At 43.2% G+C, this 17,300-nt stretch overlaps 1 protein-coding gene across 1 annotated transcript in view; it reads right to left on the bottom strand.

Moving 5' to 3' along the window:
* LOC126092411 (lachesin-like) overlaps positions 1-17,300 on the bottom strand; it is a 320,875-nt gene that overhangs the window by 98,881 nt on the left and 204,694 nt on the right. The window contains exon 5 of the mRNA XM_049907998.1: positions 5,092-5,262. Coding sequence (XP_049763955.1) covers positions 5,092-5,262 — 171 coding nt within the window. The remainder of the gene's footprint in view (positions 1-5,091; positions 5,263-17,300) is intronic.

Below are 17,300 nucleotides of genomic sequence, written 5' to 3'. Positions count from 1 at the left end.
AGGTGAACATTCTTCCAACTACCTGTCGAACAACGATCATGGCAATATTCAGTTTCATTTTTTAAACATTGGCAGTAGTTCTCCGCACCTACAATTTGTAATTGTATTTCTTTTGAGTAAATAAATGTCAGGACATTCTTCGACATTTCAGATTGGACAGTTCCCTTGTAACTCGACAACCGCTCGCTTCACTAACTACTGACTACTACCAACGCAACCACCAATGAACTAAAATATTAGCTACAAAAAATTAGGAATTACAGATCTCTGTAGAGCGGCGTACGCAGTTCTGGTTACGCTCAAATCGTAACAGTAACAGGTAAGATTGACGCAACTCTCGTTTAGAGAAAGCAATCGCACGCCCAACATGAAAGAAGGCACAGTAGCCTCAACACACCGCACTGTGCACATGGTCCTTCAGTATGGAATATGACTGACAAATCATTACATTCAGTGCACACTGCTTGTGCCCATCACTGCACACCAAAGTTGCTTGAATCAAATAATCGACCAATACTCTGATGTCGGTCACTAAAGCACTATGTTAGTGCTCCCCTTGTAATACAGAAACCGGTATCTGCAAATCCTACGGAGTCAGCCCTCTACCATGTTCAGGTCAACGCTCTTTAGCAACGCTTCATATTGACTGTTAATGGAGCTCCAGTTGGCTGTCCATCAATTATGCCTACTGTCTCGCAACACTGACTGCCACCAGTTAGACGCCTCTGCCCGCTACACCCTTCAGACAAGTCGGGCCCAAACTCCCACACAGGCCTGACACCACCCCACAAATCTCCAGGCTCTTACACCACGGCTACAGACGGAGGCTATTCTTTCTGACACCGCATCTCCTGCCCCGCTGCCACCGTTTCATGAACTTCGGCCGCCGCTACGACCGTGGTCAAGCCCGATGGTCAAGCCCGACATTGATCGCCGGTGACGCTAGAGGCTTCCCGACTGCTTAAGTGGGGTCATAGCAATCGATTCCTGGATGTGTTTCCCTTTGAGAGGGTACTGGGCCAGGTCAGCTCAGAGTGGCACGGTGCTATCCAAACCAAACACTCACTCGAGATGTCCCCCACAAAATGCAGAGTATTAAACATGTGGACTCAGGACAGCAATATTTGGAACGAACCCATCCATAAATATAAATAACTTGGAACTGTCGAAGGCAATACACATTGACATAGGTCGGTGTCTGGGCTGCCATGACGTCGTTTGTGAATTCCAGACACGTATCATCAGAGAGTAACACAATGAATAGAACTGAATGTACATCAGTTGCACTGAGTGATCAGGAACGGCGATACATTACAGAGTGGCGGAGTACACGTTTCCCGAGAACACCAACATGTTGCTCATCTACGATGAAAGTGGACGGGAACGGTCAGCCAGCACAACGCCTGTATCACGAACGATTTCCAAACGTCGACCACATGCACATGCATTTTTGCAAGGCTGGAACAATGTTTTCGGGAAATGAGCACGTGGAAAGCCAATAGATCCGATTATGGTCGTGACCGTACGCACCACTCTGTCAGCTGGGAAAAGAAGTTTTCCAAACGGTCGATCAGAGCTGCGGACGAATACCCGAAACGTCACAGCTTCCGCGGAAGCATCCCAGAGCAGTGACTGGCGAGTTCTCCGTGAACAGCAACTTCATCAAAACCGCATCCAGAGGATGAAGGCAATGGGTCAGTCCAGTTGATTTTGCATCACTTATCGACTACCACCCATGGTTTGGTGGATCATTTTTTCCACAAATGAAGCGCATTTCACGAACGAACGTTTGCCCGACGGATGTAACTACCACTACCACGTTTAGAATGAGGAAAACCCTCATGCCACACATCCACATGGATTTCAACATCGTTTCGATATTAATGTGTGGGCTGTATTACCCATGGTCATCTGAATGTCCCGCGTATTCTGACGTCCCACCTAACGGGTCATAGCTACTTGGCGTACCTGTAAGGCATAACGACACAACATTTGGAGGCTTTGCCATTGCATATCCATCGGACTATGTGGTTGTAGCATGACGGCGCGCTAGCCCACTTTACAGGCGACGTCCCTCAGCACGTTCACCAAACATTCGAGGACAAGTGGGCATATGACAGTGGACCAATTCGTTGGCCTCCACGATCGCCTGAAGGGACACCCCTGGACACATGAAGGATATTGTTTACAAGACTCCTTGCCCTTGTAATGGCTGTAGCGGAAGTCATTCAGAACACTCTAGGACTTACGGACCGTCTGCATGTGAACACTGTTCGCAGGTGTACTCTGTGCTATGAAACTCGTGGTCGTCGCTTTCAGCATATGTTGTAGTTAACCAGGTGCGAGTTGGTTGAAGCACTTTCAGTGTATCCTTTGGCGTTCTTTCCAAGTCGTTTGTCCCCTAAAACGGCACACTTATGGACATGAGCATATTACCAATATTGCTATCCTGTGTCCCCTCTGCAACACATATGACTGTGTAGTAGAAATTCTGAGTCACCTTGTAAAATGAATATCAGTAAGAGGAAAAACCACACAGGAAAATAACGAGCGGTTCCCATGAAGCGGCTGATAGCAGTGCATGAGAAAAATAAGTTTCCGAGTTCCTTGCTGTGAACTATAAAATATCACTAAACAGAGAAAAAACACCGCCTGTAATTGAAGCAAGACTACATCCAGAAGTTATATGGCCGACATAGGTTCTCCTTTTCCTGCAAAAAGTTGAAAACAATTTGATTTACATTTGGGAATTTTTTTCACTTCTGTGCGTAATATGTCTCACACCATTCTGAGGAAGCTTATTGGCACAAAATGGTTCAAATGGCTCTGAGCACTATGGTGCTTATCGGCTGTGGTCATCAGTCGCCTAGAACTTAGAACTACTTAAACCTAACTAACCTAAGGACATCACACACATCCATGCCCGATGCAGGATTCGGACATGCAACCGTAGCGGTCTTGCGGTTCCAGTTATTGGCACATAAAATAAATATTTTTCTGATCTGATAGATTCATATCACAGCACGAAGACGAAATGTCATTTTTTTCGATATTGGTTACACTTAGTGTGAAACTTAATTTTTAAATATTTTTCAGCATATACTTTGAAGGCTTTTCCATGAAAAAGGGGTCACTGGCTACTTTACGTTTAGTTTATTTTCGATGGCACAATGTTGTTCACTAAATATAGTTAACATATTAAAATTGCTTATGGAGTTGGAAGGAAAGTCACATATCACTTTAGTACGGACAAAACAGAAGTAAAAATATTTTATACGTGATCGCTGGCAACATGCAAGTAGCTTGCAGTTCAGTCGAGAGCACTTCGTAGATGTAGACGCACGTTTCTCTAATTAGTATCGCTAACTGCCGGAAGAAAATGATGAAGACATAAGACGCCAATAGTTACATAACGGTAAAGCTGATATATCTAATACTTGATAAAAAGCTGGACAAAAGTTTCTTTGTAACACTTGCCAATAGTCATTTATTAAACCAATATAATTCAAATTATATAATATGTTAAAGAGATAGTAATTGAAAATTTTCCCTTAAATTATATTTTAATGTAGTCTTCATTTAAAGTAATACCCATGCGTTACATTCAGGTTGAAAACTTGAATGAATATTCCAACACTGATACAGACGCTGAAACTCGCACAGATTTTCCGACGACAGCTGTTTCTGATTCTTGAACTTTTCCCGACGTGCTGAATCGAAAATACAGCCGTTTCTGTTGGAAACAAAATAAGATTCCTGCAAGGAAAAATCCACTATTTACAAAACAAAGTCGCCTCAGAGTCATCTGAAACTAAGAGCTGTTTCAGTTCACAGCTTGCGTATGTGGACAGTAATGAATTTAAAATCTTATGTGATAAGATTTTATGTAAGAGATTTATTACGATTTGTTCCATTAGCTTTTCCTTTCGTAAAAGTTTTCATGTAGTCGATAGATCACCTCCGCTTGGTAAGAACATCCATTCCAAGCCGTAGTAATAAGCACCTGTCGCTTCACGTTTACGCATTTTCGAGGTTTCAGTATGGCGTTGAGCGCAACGCTTGGCTTCATACGACGGAAAGAAGCCGCTCTCTGCGTTCCCTTTTATATACTCTCTAGTCTGTGGCAGCACAGTCATGGCTGGCTGGGTGGGGCAGAAAGGACGGCTCGCTACCAGTTGGAAATTCACCACACAATGTGTACCTATCAGCACGTTTTTGAAATTTACTCCGAAGAATGCGGCGCGCAGAGTATACAGTACAGCAGTAACAAAACAACTGTCACAGACAAAATATACAATAAATGGGGAATTTAGAGTACAGTCCTCTGATGTATTACTATGCCTACATCAGTGACGGTGGTCTCTTTGAAAAATTGCAGTGAGGCGACTCTGTTGCTATAAGGTGGCACCTGTTTAATTGAATAAGTTTCGGAAATGTGATCGTCAGTTTGAAAAAATGCTAAAGGGCTTATTTTGCCAACATAAAGGGTAAGCTGTTTAATTCAAAAAATGGTTCAAATGTCTCTGAGCACTATGGGACTTAACATCTGTGGTCATCAGTCCCCTAGAACTTAGAACTACTTAAACCTAACTAACCTAAGGACATCACACACATCCATGCCCGAGACAGGATTCGAACCTGCGACCGTAGCGGTCGCGCGGTTCCGGACTGAGCGCCTAGAACTGCTAGACCACCGCAGCCGGCTTGTTTAATTCAACAGAAAATAAAATATACATTTCCAAAAAATAATTGCTTATCTCAAAGTTCAGAACTTACATTTATATAATTTTGATAATTAAACTTGGGAACACCCTGGGGGATGGACAACCGAAATCAATCTAACAAACGGTACTTGATATTTCACGTAGGTAAAATAGTATTACAGTCATGGTATTAGTACGCTGGAAGAAATTTTTTATGGCGACTTGTGATTCTTGGTCTGTAATGTGGAGTAAGTATACTCCATATCAACAGAATTGTGTTAGAGAGAAGAGCGCCTTTTGTTTGCACTATACTTTGAACACAGAGAAGATCGTTGTAGTTCTGGCTAGACGTTAAGTAAGGAGGCCGGAAAGCACTCATCATACCAACCTTGCGTGAGGTTTCGGGCTCCCAGCCGTAGCATTATGTGCTCGCCGTCCTCCCGGCGCCACGATATCCGAGGGGTTGGCCGCCCTGAGGCCCGGCAGCGCAAGGTGGCGTTTTCACCCTCGGTGACCGCCATGTCGCCGCTCGTCTCTTCAATCAAGATGTCCGGTGGGACTGTGGACAGGAGGAGCATACAGGAATTAGGTCAACTGCGCCTATATCCGTAGATCGTTGTGGATTCCTGGTCAGCCAATCAGTTGGAGCTACCGTTTTTTCAGCACAGCGAATACTCTGCTGTAAATACAGTAAAGGTATTTCACGAACTGTTACCATTAGAATGTGCTTTATTGATTATCCTGAAATTACTAAGAAATAAACGAAGGAAGAAAATGCCGAATTTACCATTCCGTACATGATGAGCTCATTCACATTGTGAGTTTAGAGAGCCAGTTGTGCGTCTCAGCGCCTCTAATTCAATACAGCATTGCACAACGTTGTGTGCACTCTTGTTTTTAAATTAGTACCATGTAAACATGAATGAAGTTGTGATATTTCTTGATATGACACAAGTTACATAAATATATATTTGCTTCTGTTGTCTTGTTTCCAAAGGTGTAAATGATATCACAGTATCATGTTTTATTAATATTTATGGTAGTATGTATGTTACAAAGTTTTGTAAGGTGCGAATGTAGCCAGTGTGAGAAAGCGCTCATTTAAGTAGGTTTGTTTGTAAGAAAAATTACGTATTTTCAGTTATGGCCCTTTTTAACATAATGTTGTAAGAAGTGATGAGCATAACCGTTTGCAAGAGGTCATGAGCATAGCTAAGACCGTCAGGTTTCCGACGTATTAAATAGGTGGCACTACTGCCCTTCGTTGTCTTCTTCGAGTTCATTCTTTTGTAGGCAGACAGCCTGTTCGCGCGGACAGTGGGTTGATATGTATGGGCAATATTCAGTAGGAACTGAACTTAGTTTATTGGCGCCAATGCAGCGACACCGTTTCAACACACTGAAACTATTACATGAGATATTGTTTGAGCACAGTATGGAACCAGAATGAGATTTTCACTCTGCAGCGGAGTGTGCGCTGATACGAAACTTCCTGGCAGATTAAAACTGCGTGCCAGACCGAGACTCGAACTCGGGACTTTTGCCTTTCGCGGGAAAGTGCTCTACCAACTGAGCTACCCAAGCACGACTCACGCCCCTTACTCACAGCTTTACTTCTGCAACTTAGACGGTTTTACTCTAGTTACAAGTCAAGTACACGTTTGTTACTGGCAGAAATGTTAGTTTACTTTACGATTAACTTTAGCGGGCAGTGAAGCAACATCATCGATGAACGTCTACAGTAATGCTTAGGTGGGACATTGGTATGTTCTCAGGATAGCTTATTTAAATGCTAAATCTACAAGAGATTATTCGATATTTCACTCAACCTTAACGATACTTAGGTACGATTATATTTCTTTATTTTATGGTGGAAACTCACACAAATTTTGTGATTTCGGTTAGATGATCATATTCTCTTTCGTGTTGTTATCAATTATATTGTACACAGTAAATAAATTGACTTCGTCACTGAGTTGTCTATATTACTCACTAAAATGTTTCCACAGAATTTCCTATTTTATGTAACTAATTTCGGTGTTTATCAATTATTGCATATATGCTACACTTCATGTGTTTAATTTCTACTTACATTACAAAATCAATTATAAATATCCGCGGGATGTTGTAAAAGCACAGTGTTAGACGATACACCCATGTAATTGTAGAGCCACACTTTGTCGTCACCATAATTCACTGGCCCATACTCATAAAAGTCTCAGTACCAGTTAGAACACGCAAGTAAAACGTGATTATTGTTTTAACTAGTAGGTTCAAATGGCTCTGAGCACTATGGGTCTTAACATCTGAGGTCATCAGACCCCTAGAACTTAGAACTACTTAAACGTAGCTAACCTAAGGACGTCACACACATCCATGCCCTGGGCAGGATTCGAACCTGCGACCGTAGCGGTCGCGCGGTTCCAGACTGAAGCGCCTAGAACCGCTCGGCCACACCGGCCGGCTTAACTAGGAGGGTAGACTTGCAGCAGGTAGTCCCACACTAGACAGAGATGGGATTTAAATACAGTGATATTTAAAAGAAAGCTTCCCTTATTAATCTCGAGTGATTTTGAGATTTTTTATTTTCAGCTGTTATTGACATAGAGATCTTGTTGATTAAACTATAAATTGTAGTAATGCTAAGTAATTACTCACAGCAGGTTACACTAAGATCCTTGGGTATTAATTTACACCTTATGGAAATTAATTGCAACCTAAATTAATCAGTAGAAAAGATCCACTGTTTGCTTAGGCCCTTAATAAATGTGGCAGATAAACTACTGCACTACAAGAAATTACTAAAATAAAGTATCTGGACTAAGTAATAATTCAGGAGGTCAAGGAGTGCCTCTCATGTAAGGTTATGCATATCCAGCCTCTTCATAGCTCTGTAATACCACCTGGACATGATGTGATCGAGGTTATCAGAATAAGTACACATTTGTCGCGGAGCGTTAATTTTATTTATTGACGTTGAACTGTGTCCTTGTTCACCGGACTCGATAAGCCTGGGTGTACTCACTAAAGACATATTCTTGCTCTCCTCAGAGACATTTGGTATTCGAAGAGTTAGACAAAACACTTGATGTAATCACTTCAGTTAGTGGTGGTGTTCTTAAACGAGCGGCTAATTTAGAATCCATTCTGCATTCGTTCCTTCAAATCCTCAAAGCATTTATGCGAGTTATTTACCGTGAGGATGCGCAGGAATACAAGCGCTTTTCCTTTCCGGCGGAGTATGAGAACATGGTAATCTGTATTTATACTTCGGAAGTTACCTTATGAGATGTGGCGGACTATAATTCGTGTACCAGTCTGCCTTCCCCCAACTCAAGCCGCGAATTTTTCGCTCTAACAACGATTGTTGGTAAGCCTCCAAGAGAGCTCTTATCCCTCTAACTTTTCCTACATGATCTTTCAGCAAAATTTACGTTTTGGAAGCAACTTACTGGCTGACTCTCGTAGAAACATGTCACCCACAACTATTGACATGGTGCCCCTTTCACATTATCCCCATTACTCGTGGCATCACACAGATTCCCGTAACAGTTCGAGCATGTCGTGCATCTGCAGTGAAGTGCTCAGTTGGTCGTGCCCACCCTAGTTATCTATGTGGTGTCCGTTATTTCGGTCTCTTATGGGAATCAAGGTAATGCTTCGAGAATTGAGGATGATGAGCGAGGGCACTACTCTAATAGTGTGTGGAAAAGGTGAGAATTCGGGTCTGACAGAAGGCGTGCTAGCGTAGTTCGTGCAGTTTAGCTGACCACTGTTTCCGGATGGCTTAGTGGTAGTGCATCTATCTAATAAGCAGGAGACTCGGGTTTCGAATCCTGGTCAGGCACAAATTTTCATGTTTGCACACTGACGTCAATCTGAGCCCACTGGTAGCTAATGCCGTTAATTACTCTGTTTAATGCTTGATTTGTAAGGGCTGCTGGATCGAAATCGTGGCTTATCTTTCGGACTTGTCCAAAGTAACTGTTGTGGGTTGGCAGGAGAGCCAACACCGGTTTACTAGAGGAAGCTGAAAGGCACTCGTTTTAGCTCACGCAGGCTGGCGTGAGGTCTGGAACAGGACAAGGAAATTAGACTTTAGAAAAAACGGACGTAGCAGGTGGAATACTTAACTTTAATCCATAAATGGTGAACGTCGCTCTTGACGGTACATGATTACAGTATCAATAGTAACTGGTACTGGCGCCTCGCTAGGTCGTAGCAAATGACGTAGCTGAAGGCTATGCTAACTATCGTCTCGGCAAATGAGAGCGTATTTTGTCAGTGAACCATCGCTAGCAAAGTCGGTTGCACAACTGGGGCGAGTGCTAGGAAGTCTCTCTAGACCTGTCGTGTGGCGGCGCTCGGTCTGCAATCACTGATAGTGGCGACACGCGGGTCCGACGTATACTAACGGACCGCGGCCGATTTAAAGGCTACCACCTAGCAAGTGTGGTGTCTGGCGGTGACACCACAGTAACAGTCAGCACACACAAAATTTCTGGTGTTGTGACTGCACCGTTTATAACAACATCATCCGTAAAAAGCCACATGGAATTTTCGGCGTTAACCATTTTACATTTATGCGTGAGTGTTTTATAAGTTATGCAACATATTATCTTTCTCGACCATTTTCGTTTAAAGAGCGGAATTTGCTATGGGACGTTGTGAAAAGTTGCGGTTTCGTTTCCTTTAGTGTCATGAGGTCTACAACGGAGCTGCGTTCCAAGCAGAGAGCTGTCTTTGAGTTTCTGTTGGTGGAAAAGCAGGAGATTGCTGATATTTAAGGGTCCTCAAAGAATGGCTACTGTGACCTGGCAGTGAATAAAAGCACGGTGACTCGTTTGACGAGGCGTGTGCCATTATCGCAATAAACCTCCATTGGACTGTTGTTCATCATCCATCCTATTGCCGGGTCCCGCGCCTACCGACTTCCATCTGTCGGGCCCAATGAAGGACACACTGTGCGGGAAGTAGTACATTGATGATAGGCAGGTTACTGATGGAGCAAGACGTTGACACCGACGTCCACGAGAAGACTGGTACCATGCAGTAATGCAGGTCCTACCAGTAATGAGACCTACGGCCGTGGCATTCAATGGAGATATGTAGAAAAATACGGTACAGTAGGCATAGCAAGGGGAATAATACGATGTATTGGTACATGAATAAAACCAACCTGCTTTCGTTAAAAATAGTGTGGCATTATTTACTGAAGAAACCTCATACATAGTACGAAAAATAATAGTTGTGCGACACTTCCATGGGGAATGCCCTCAGTTGCCTTAAGAAGTGAAGAGTTCTCTCCGTTGAGAACGACATGCTGTGTTCAATATGCTAAATACTTTTGAATCCAGTCACACAGATGGTCTGATGTGCTGATCTTATGTTCAGTACACTCGTTTTTTTTCCCATGAGACAACAATACGTTACTGTATAAAACTCTATCCGGGAGTAAAGGAACACTGCATGAACTTGGGCGCTGGTATCTACTGCTTTCTGCGTCTCGTGGACTAAACAAGCTGCGGTTCACTCGATCGTTGCTCTCGGAAGCCATTCATAAAGTGATGATTATAAGCCTCCTTACATCTAATAACACGCGAGCAAAGAACATGTTCCAAAATTCTAAACTTGATAGCTCATGGTGAAAAACCAGTGTCAATATTGTCCCTAGACGAGAGCGAGTTGGAAAGTTCACAGCATGTTTCTAAAGAACTACGTCCTCTAAACTGTGGAAAAATTATTTTCAATATAGCGCCGGTTTAGCAAATGCACATTTTACAGTTTTTATGTTGGTGATGAGATTTCTTCCTCCAATTGCTGATTTTGAGAGATCTGCAAAATATATGTCTCCGATTAACACAATACCTCCTTATCCCGAATTTCTTTCGATGTGTAATTGGCGCAACTGGAGATAAGTATGTCAACTGAGGATGAATCTGTACTTGCAATCAGTTATACAGTTGCCAAAACACTTCAAACTGTCCCGCTAACATATGATAAATTTGAAGTCTAATTATATTCTCATTTCTTCATCCAGGTGGTTCGTAGATTGTGTAATACGCACCCGTTATTGCTTTTCTCTCTGGAAGGTAATCATTACCAGGATTCAGTTTTGAATCCCTGAAGCAAACGAGGCATATTGTTTTCTTTAGAAAATTCTACACATAATTTTCTGGTTGTGGGCAGCAGCCTAACAGCCACTGTTTATACGATAGCTTCATTTGTAAGTGGCCATGCTGGATCGTCGTTGGAGTGACGTAGCGACCCATAAAAACATTTAGATTGTTTCTTTTTAAACTGCGGCAACTTTGATGGCAAAGTGATCTTAGTACTTGCTTTTGACCAGCGCTCAATAGATGCATAAACTTTTAACACAGGTAATTCATGTACGATGTCACTTTCTTTTCTGATGGACGACAGCGTCTCCTGTTTCATGTTTACATTTATCTATTGGAAATTCAATTCCTTCTTGTGCACTCTAAATGTGTCCTTTTTTCTATCTTTTTGTGTACATCAGACTGTTTTGAAGCGGTCCGCAATTAATTCATCTATGTGCTAATATATTCATCTGAGAACGTTACCTACACCCAATTAATTAATTGCTGTGTTTATTTCAGTCTCAGTTAAATCCAAATTTCTTGTTCTCAGCGGCTCTTGTGGTGTCTTAATTGATGCCCTATCAACCGATCTCTTCTTTCTTGACAGTTTTCTTTAGAATGTATCTTGAGAACTTCCTTCGTTATCAATTTACTTAATTTTCAAAGTTCTTCTGTAGCACCGTGTCTCAACTGTTATCTTCTAATTTCCCTAGGTTCCATGACTCACCTACATGTTAGAAAATTTGGCACGCCCTTAACTTGGAACACTTTTTAGGGAAACTACCACCATTCCTTAATTATGAAAACTGAAGTTGCAGTCTGCTTACTAACATCTACAACGCGCAATGAGTCACCACTGGCTATGAGCAGTCCAAATGAAAGGACTTTTTGATGACACGGGATACCAGTTCATTGATTAGAACGAAACACACTCACACACACACACACACACACACACACACACACACATACACACACAAAACTACTTTAAAACATAAATTAACGGGTATATCGGCAAGCTTTGACTGTAACTGTAGCTATTATATTAAAACTATTCTTTTAGTAATATGCTATTTTCTGTCAATATATTTTTCATTATGGTAGAGAAGGCAAGTAGTCGACTTCGGTTCATTACGGAAATTTTAGGAAAGCTTAGTTCGTCTGCAAAGTAGATTGCATATAGGACGCCTGCGTGGCCTATTCTTGAGTTCTGCTCGATTGTTTGAGATCCGCACCATGTCGGATTGAAGAAAGGCCTAGTAGCAAAATTCCGAGTGGAGATGCTAGATTTGTTACCGGTAGGATAGATCAGGATGCATGTGTTATGAAAATGCTTCGGGAGCTCAAGTGGGAGCCCTTGGAGGGAAGAAGACATTCATTTCAAAGAATACTGCTGAGAAACTTTAGAGAACCGGCATTTGAAGCTGACTGTCGAACGATCCTACTGACGCCAACATACATTTCGCGTAAGGACCACTAAGATAAGATACGAGAAATTAGGGCTGATACGGAGGCATATAGGTAGTCGTTTTTACTCACTACCTGCGAGTGGAACAGGAAAGGAAACGGCCAGTTGTGGTATAGGGGCCGGCAGCTGTGGCCGGGTGGTTCTAGGAGCTTCAGTCCGGAACCGCGCTGCTGCCACGGTCGCAGGTTCGAATCCTGTTTCGGGCATGGGTGTGTGTGATGTCCTTGGGTTACTTAGGCTTAAGTAGTTCTAAGTTCTAGGGGACTCATGACCTCAGATGTTGAGTCCCATAGTGCTCAGAGCCATTTGTGGTAAATGGTACCCTCCTCTATACACAGTACGGCGGTTTGCTGAATATGTACATTGATGTAGATGTACTGGTATGCTTCACTGCAACGGGTTTGGGAATTACATTTCCAATGACGGCATTGACCTTTCTCATGTTACTTCTGTTTCAGTTTAATATCAAAAAATGTTTTCATGATGACATTTTCACACTGTTCCTGTTGTGACAAAGGCAGGGTAAGTAGGTCGATTGGCTTACGACACAATGTGGAAATAAAAACACTCTCTACGTTAAATGTTCATCAGAGATCTGCAATTGCAACCCACACTCGCGGTAGTGAACGAAACCTACAAAACATTACTAATGATGTCACCACTTGTCATTGACAGTTCTCAGACACAAAACGTATCCTACGATAGTCACAGTAGATACGAGGATACGGCAGCCCCACAAGTTCGCCTGTGCTACAACCAGTCACACAAGCTTGCAGCGCAGGTTGCCGCTACTGCAATCCGCAGCCAACACTACTACGGGAGATCTCATGGAAGCGGTCCGACAGTAACATAAACAGCCTAGTTGTTTGTCAACAGATCTTCCTGTTATGGCCACGGCTTCGGATGGCGCCAGTTACGTTGCTGGCAGCGCTAATGGCGCAGTACACTGCGCTGCAGTCATGGGCACCTCTCCCCCCATGCGAACTCAAGCTCCTACTGTGTGCACACTTGTATTCTTTCACCTGTCGAGTGTCTCCTGCGTGCCGCTTTGGTGGACTTCGTCTCCGGCCCGTCCTCCAGCTCGCTGCTCCCCATTCAGGACTACGTCTTGCTAGACGCCAACTCCGACCATCCACGACCACTATCTCAATGGAGACAGTTTCAGGACTGCCATCTCACTGGATACGGACCACCTAAGATTTTGATAGAATGTGGCGTCTGACCATCCAGGACTGCCGTCTTGCTGGTGGCCCCATCTCACTGTCCAAGACTACCATGTCACGTGACACAGACATACCATCCTGGACTGTCATCTCGATGTCACACTGTCCCATCATCCAGGACTTTTGTCAATGGCAATGTAATTCACCAACAGCAATGTAACTCAGGATATTTTATTTTACTTTTAAGGCTACCAGTTTCAGCATTTCACTATGCCATGTTCAGGCCCCATATGCATCTCTGTAAATAATCGAAAATGTCGTATAGAGTTATAAATCCCTGAATGTCGTGAATTCAGTGTCACACTAGTGACTCCTTGCGAAGGACATGCGGCTGTGCTACTCTCCGTTTGCGCCGACGTAGAACAGCATTTTGGAATTATTTTTCTTATGTCTTAAGGTGTTCCAGAAGCTAAAACTATATATTATTACAATGAAATGAACACCCTTAGCTGCTTACAGGCGTTGACGTACGTCAACGGGGACAGATGTAAATGTGTGCCCCGACCGGGACTCAAACCCGTCATCTCCTGCTTACATGGCAGACGTTCCATCCATCTGAGCCACCGAGGACACAGAGGATAGCGCGACTGCAGGGATTTATCTCTGACACGCCTCCCCGCGAAACCCACATTCTCAACGTATTGTCCCGCACTACGTTCGTAGTGCCCCCGCCCATTATACTCATCACTCGCGGCGCGTTGCCGATTCCCGTAAGAGTTCGGGCACTGTTTGTGCATTCGTACACAAGAAGAAGAAGGCCAAGCGGCCGGTGAGCCGTAACTATATATTTACTAAGGTGGTATTTGTTCTTTCAGACATGTCCGCGGGAGGCGTGCCTGAGTTAAATCCCTGCAGTCGCGCTCTTCTCTGTGTCCTCGGTGTCAAAGTAGGAATCAATGTTATTACTCGCCCACCAGAGAAACGGGGCCTAGGGCTAATAGATGTTGAAATTAAATGCAAGGCTCTTCTTATACTGAGAGCTATTCAGCTGTTTCAAGGCTACCCTGACAGCGCGCTCCATATGGTCCTACGGATGTATACAACTACTAATATGGCACTACCGATAAACCTGGGGGAAACCCACTACAAAGCCAACCACGTCAGGATGTTTCTGCTCAAAGTTAGTTACCTCCGAGCGAAACTGAGCGCACCACTACAGGACCTTACAACCGCCCAACTATACCGGATAATAAATACTAGTGGGAGAGTAAACCGTGTAAAAACGAAATATACCCTACGGGATTGGGCTCAAATCTGGAATAACATCCACAACAAAGTGCTCGGAACAAATATCAGATCAACGTGGTATAAAGTAGTTAATGAGACCGTACCTAAGAAAGAAAAATTACACAGAATACGATTGTCGGCAACTGACAGATGTGGGGAGTGTGCCCTCATAGACAACTTGCTACACAGATGTGTCTGCGGAGAAAATAAATTGGTCTGGGAATGGTGCAGAATGAACCTTGCCTCTATCTGCAGGACAGCTAGACAGACAATCTCCATCACATCGGCGTTGCAACCTGATGGCACCTACTACCCCATCACGAAGAAAAATATATGGACATGGCTGACAGGACATACTCTGCATTACCTAATTCAAGCCGAAGATGCGCCTTCTTACCAGGGCTGCAGAGTATATCTAGCCACACAAGCGCAACTGCTGATGAAGGATTACAAATACAGACTAAAGTTCGCGAACTATATACCAGCATTGAGAATAACAACACTATGAACGACAAAGACGATGAAAAAAAAAAAAAAAAAAAAACAAGGAACGACGAAGTGGATGTAAGCACTGCGTCCGACTGTTAATAACGTTGATGGCAGTGTGTTGTGCTTTCTTTTCACGTCCATATACTCCACATCACAACCAGTGTGTGGCGTCCGGCAATTGGGCACTCAATGCTAAGAGAAGACAACTGCCGACATAGGAGATCACATGCAAACGGCGAAAAAGAAACGAGATCAAGCTATATGGTTGGTGTATACCATAATAGGCAACCCCCGAGAAGACAAGCGTTTAGTGCCGTCAACAAGCCGAGATGTCTCACGCAAAGAATAGTGGAAACAAACAATTAAAAAAACATTTTTGTATACTAAAAAACCTATTTTATATATTTAAAAAAGTTAAAAAAAACAAAGAAAACAATATGAACATAAAAGTTTTGCAGCAAAGTGTCATCAACAAGGAATGAACCGTTTCCTTTGCTGCAGAAGCAACGCACCTTGAACTTTCCACTGCAGTGACAACACGCTTTATTTCCTTGATGCAGAAGAAGCATCCTTTGTGTTAAACGTTCTTTTAATGGCATAGAAGCCAGGCCGAGAAGGCAGAAATTGGCGAGTGCAAGGATGGGTTGAAGGGGAGAAAGGAGAACCAACAAAAAAAGAGAAAGGACTGATGATAGGTTCTTATACGTATGGTCTGGGTTCGATACCAACTTATGTCAATGATTTTAGATAAGGAGAGGAGAAAAAAAGAAAAATAAGTGGCTCAGATGGATAGAGCGTCTGCCATGTAAGCAGGAGATCCCGGGTTGGAGTCCCAGTCGGGGCACACATTTGCATCTGTCCCCGTTGACGTATGTCAACGCCTGTAAGCAGGTAAGGTTTTCATTTCATTGTAATTTCATTCTAACGAGCTGAATGGTCACCGATGGTATCTGCTCTTTCGGACATGTCCGAAAGAACAGATACCATCTTAGTGTGTGTGTATATATATATATATATATATATAGACCATCTTCGTCTTCTGTGCAAATGCACAAACAGTGCCCGAACTCTTACCGGAGTCGGCAACACGCCGCGAGTAATGAGTATAATGGGCGGGGGCACTACGAACGTAGTGCGGGACAATACGTTGAGAATGTGGGTTTCGCGGTAGGTGTGCCAGAGAAAAATCCCTGCAGTCGAGCTGTCCTCTGTGTCGTCTGTGGCTCAGAAGGATAGAGCGTCTGCCATGTAAGCAGGAGATCCCGCGTTCGAGTCCCGGGCGGGGCACACAAAATCATCTGTCCCCGTTGACGTATGCCAACGCCTGTAAACAGATAAGGGTGTTCATTTCATTGTAATTCCCTTCTAACGAGCTGAATGGTCACCGATGGTATCTGCTCTTTCGGACATGTCCGAAAGTACAGATACCATCTTAGTATATAACACTATATAATACCTTCAACACCAGACACGGACAATGGTTTACCTCACTTAAGAGTTTATTCGTTGACTGAAAAATTAAAAACGGCAAAAATGTGTCAAGGAAAAGGAAAGGGGTTGATATCCAGTCACATTCAGTACTGACGATAGCACGGCGCATGTGGGTGACCTGATTTTCAGTGACTAACAAGTCAATGTTAATGAGGTGCGAACCCAAACGCGTGTTCGTCATCCTTCTCCATATGGTGTCTTCTGTAACTGGCTCAACCTACGCAAAAGCATTGTAATATGGACATCCAAACAAGTCGATAGAAAGTACATGTGTATTCTTTTGAGAACCTTTCAGTAGGTACTGGACTTTCACACTAATTAAGGTGAAGCTGAAGGTGAATCATAAATTCATCACATTGAACTAGAGAGCAAACTTCAGAGCATTGGTGAAAACGCCTTCGATCTCCAGTCAAAGAGAAATTAGCGGCTTATTCTTCTGCTGGTATAGTGCACTCAATTTCTTGGGATATACAAGACCCAATTTTGGAACATTCCCTGGGAAAGAAGGTAACAGTAAACAGTTACAGTAACAGTGATGTGCCTATCAAAAAACTGAAGCCGGCAAGTCGAAACAAAAGCGGAGACCTATAACGATGTA

This window comes from Schistocerca cancellata, chromosome 7 (genome assembly GCF_023864275.1).
Source record: "Schistocerca cancellata isolate TAMUIC-IGC-003103 chromosome 7, iqSchCanc2.1, whole genome shotgun sequence".
NCBI classification, from domain to species: domain Eukaryota; kingdom Metazoa; phylum Arthropoda; class Insecta; order Orthoptera; family Acrididae; genus Schistocerca; species Schistocerca cancellata.
The sequence above is the reverse complement of the archived record's forward strand: the minus strand, read 5'-3'. Positions and strand labels throughout refer to the sequence as shown.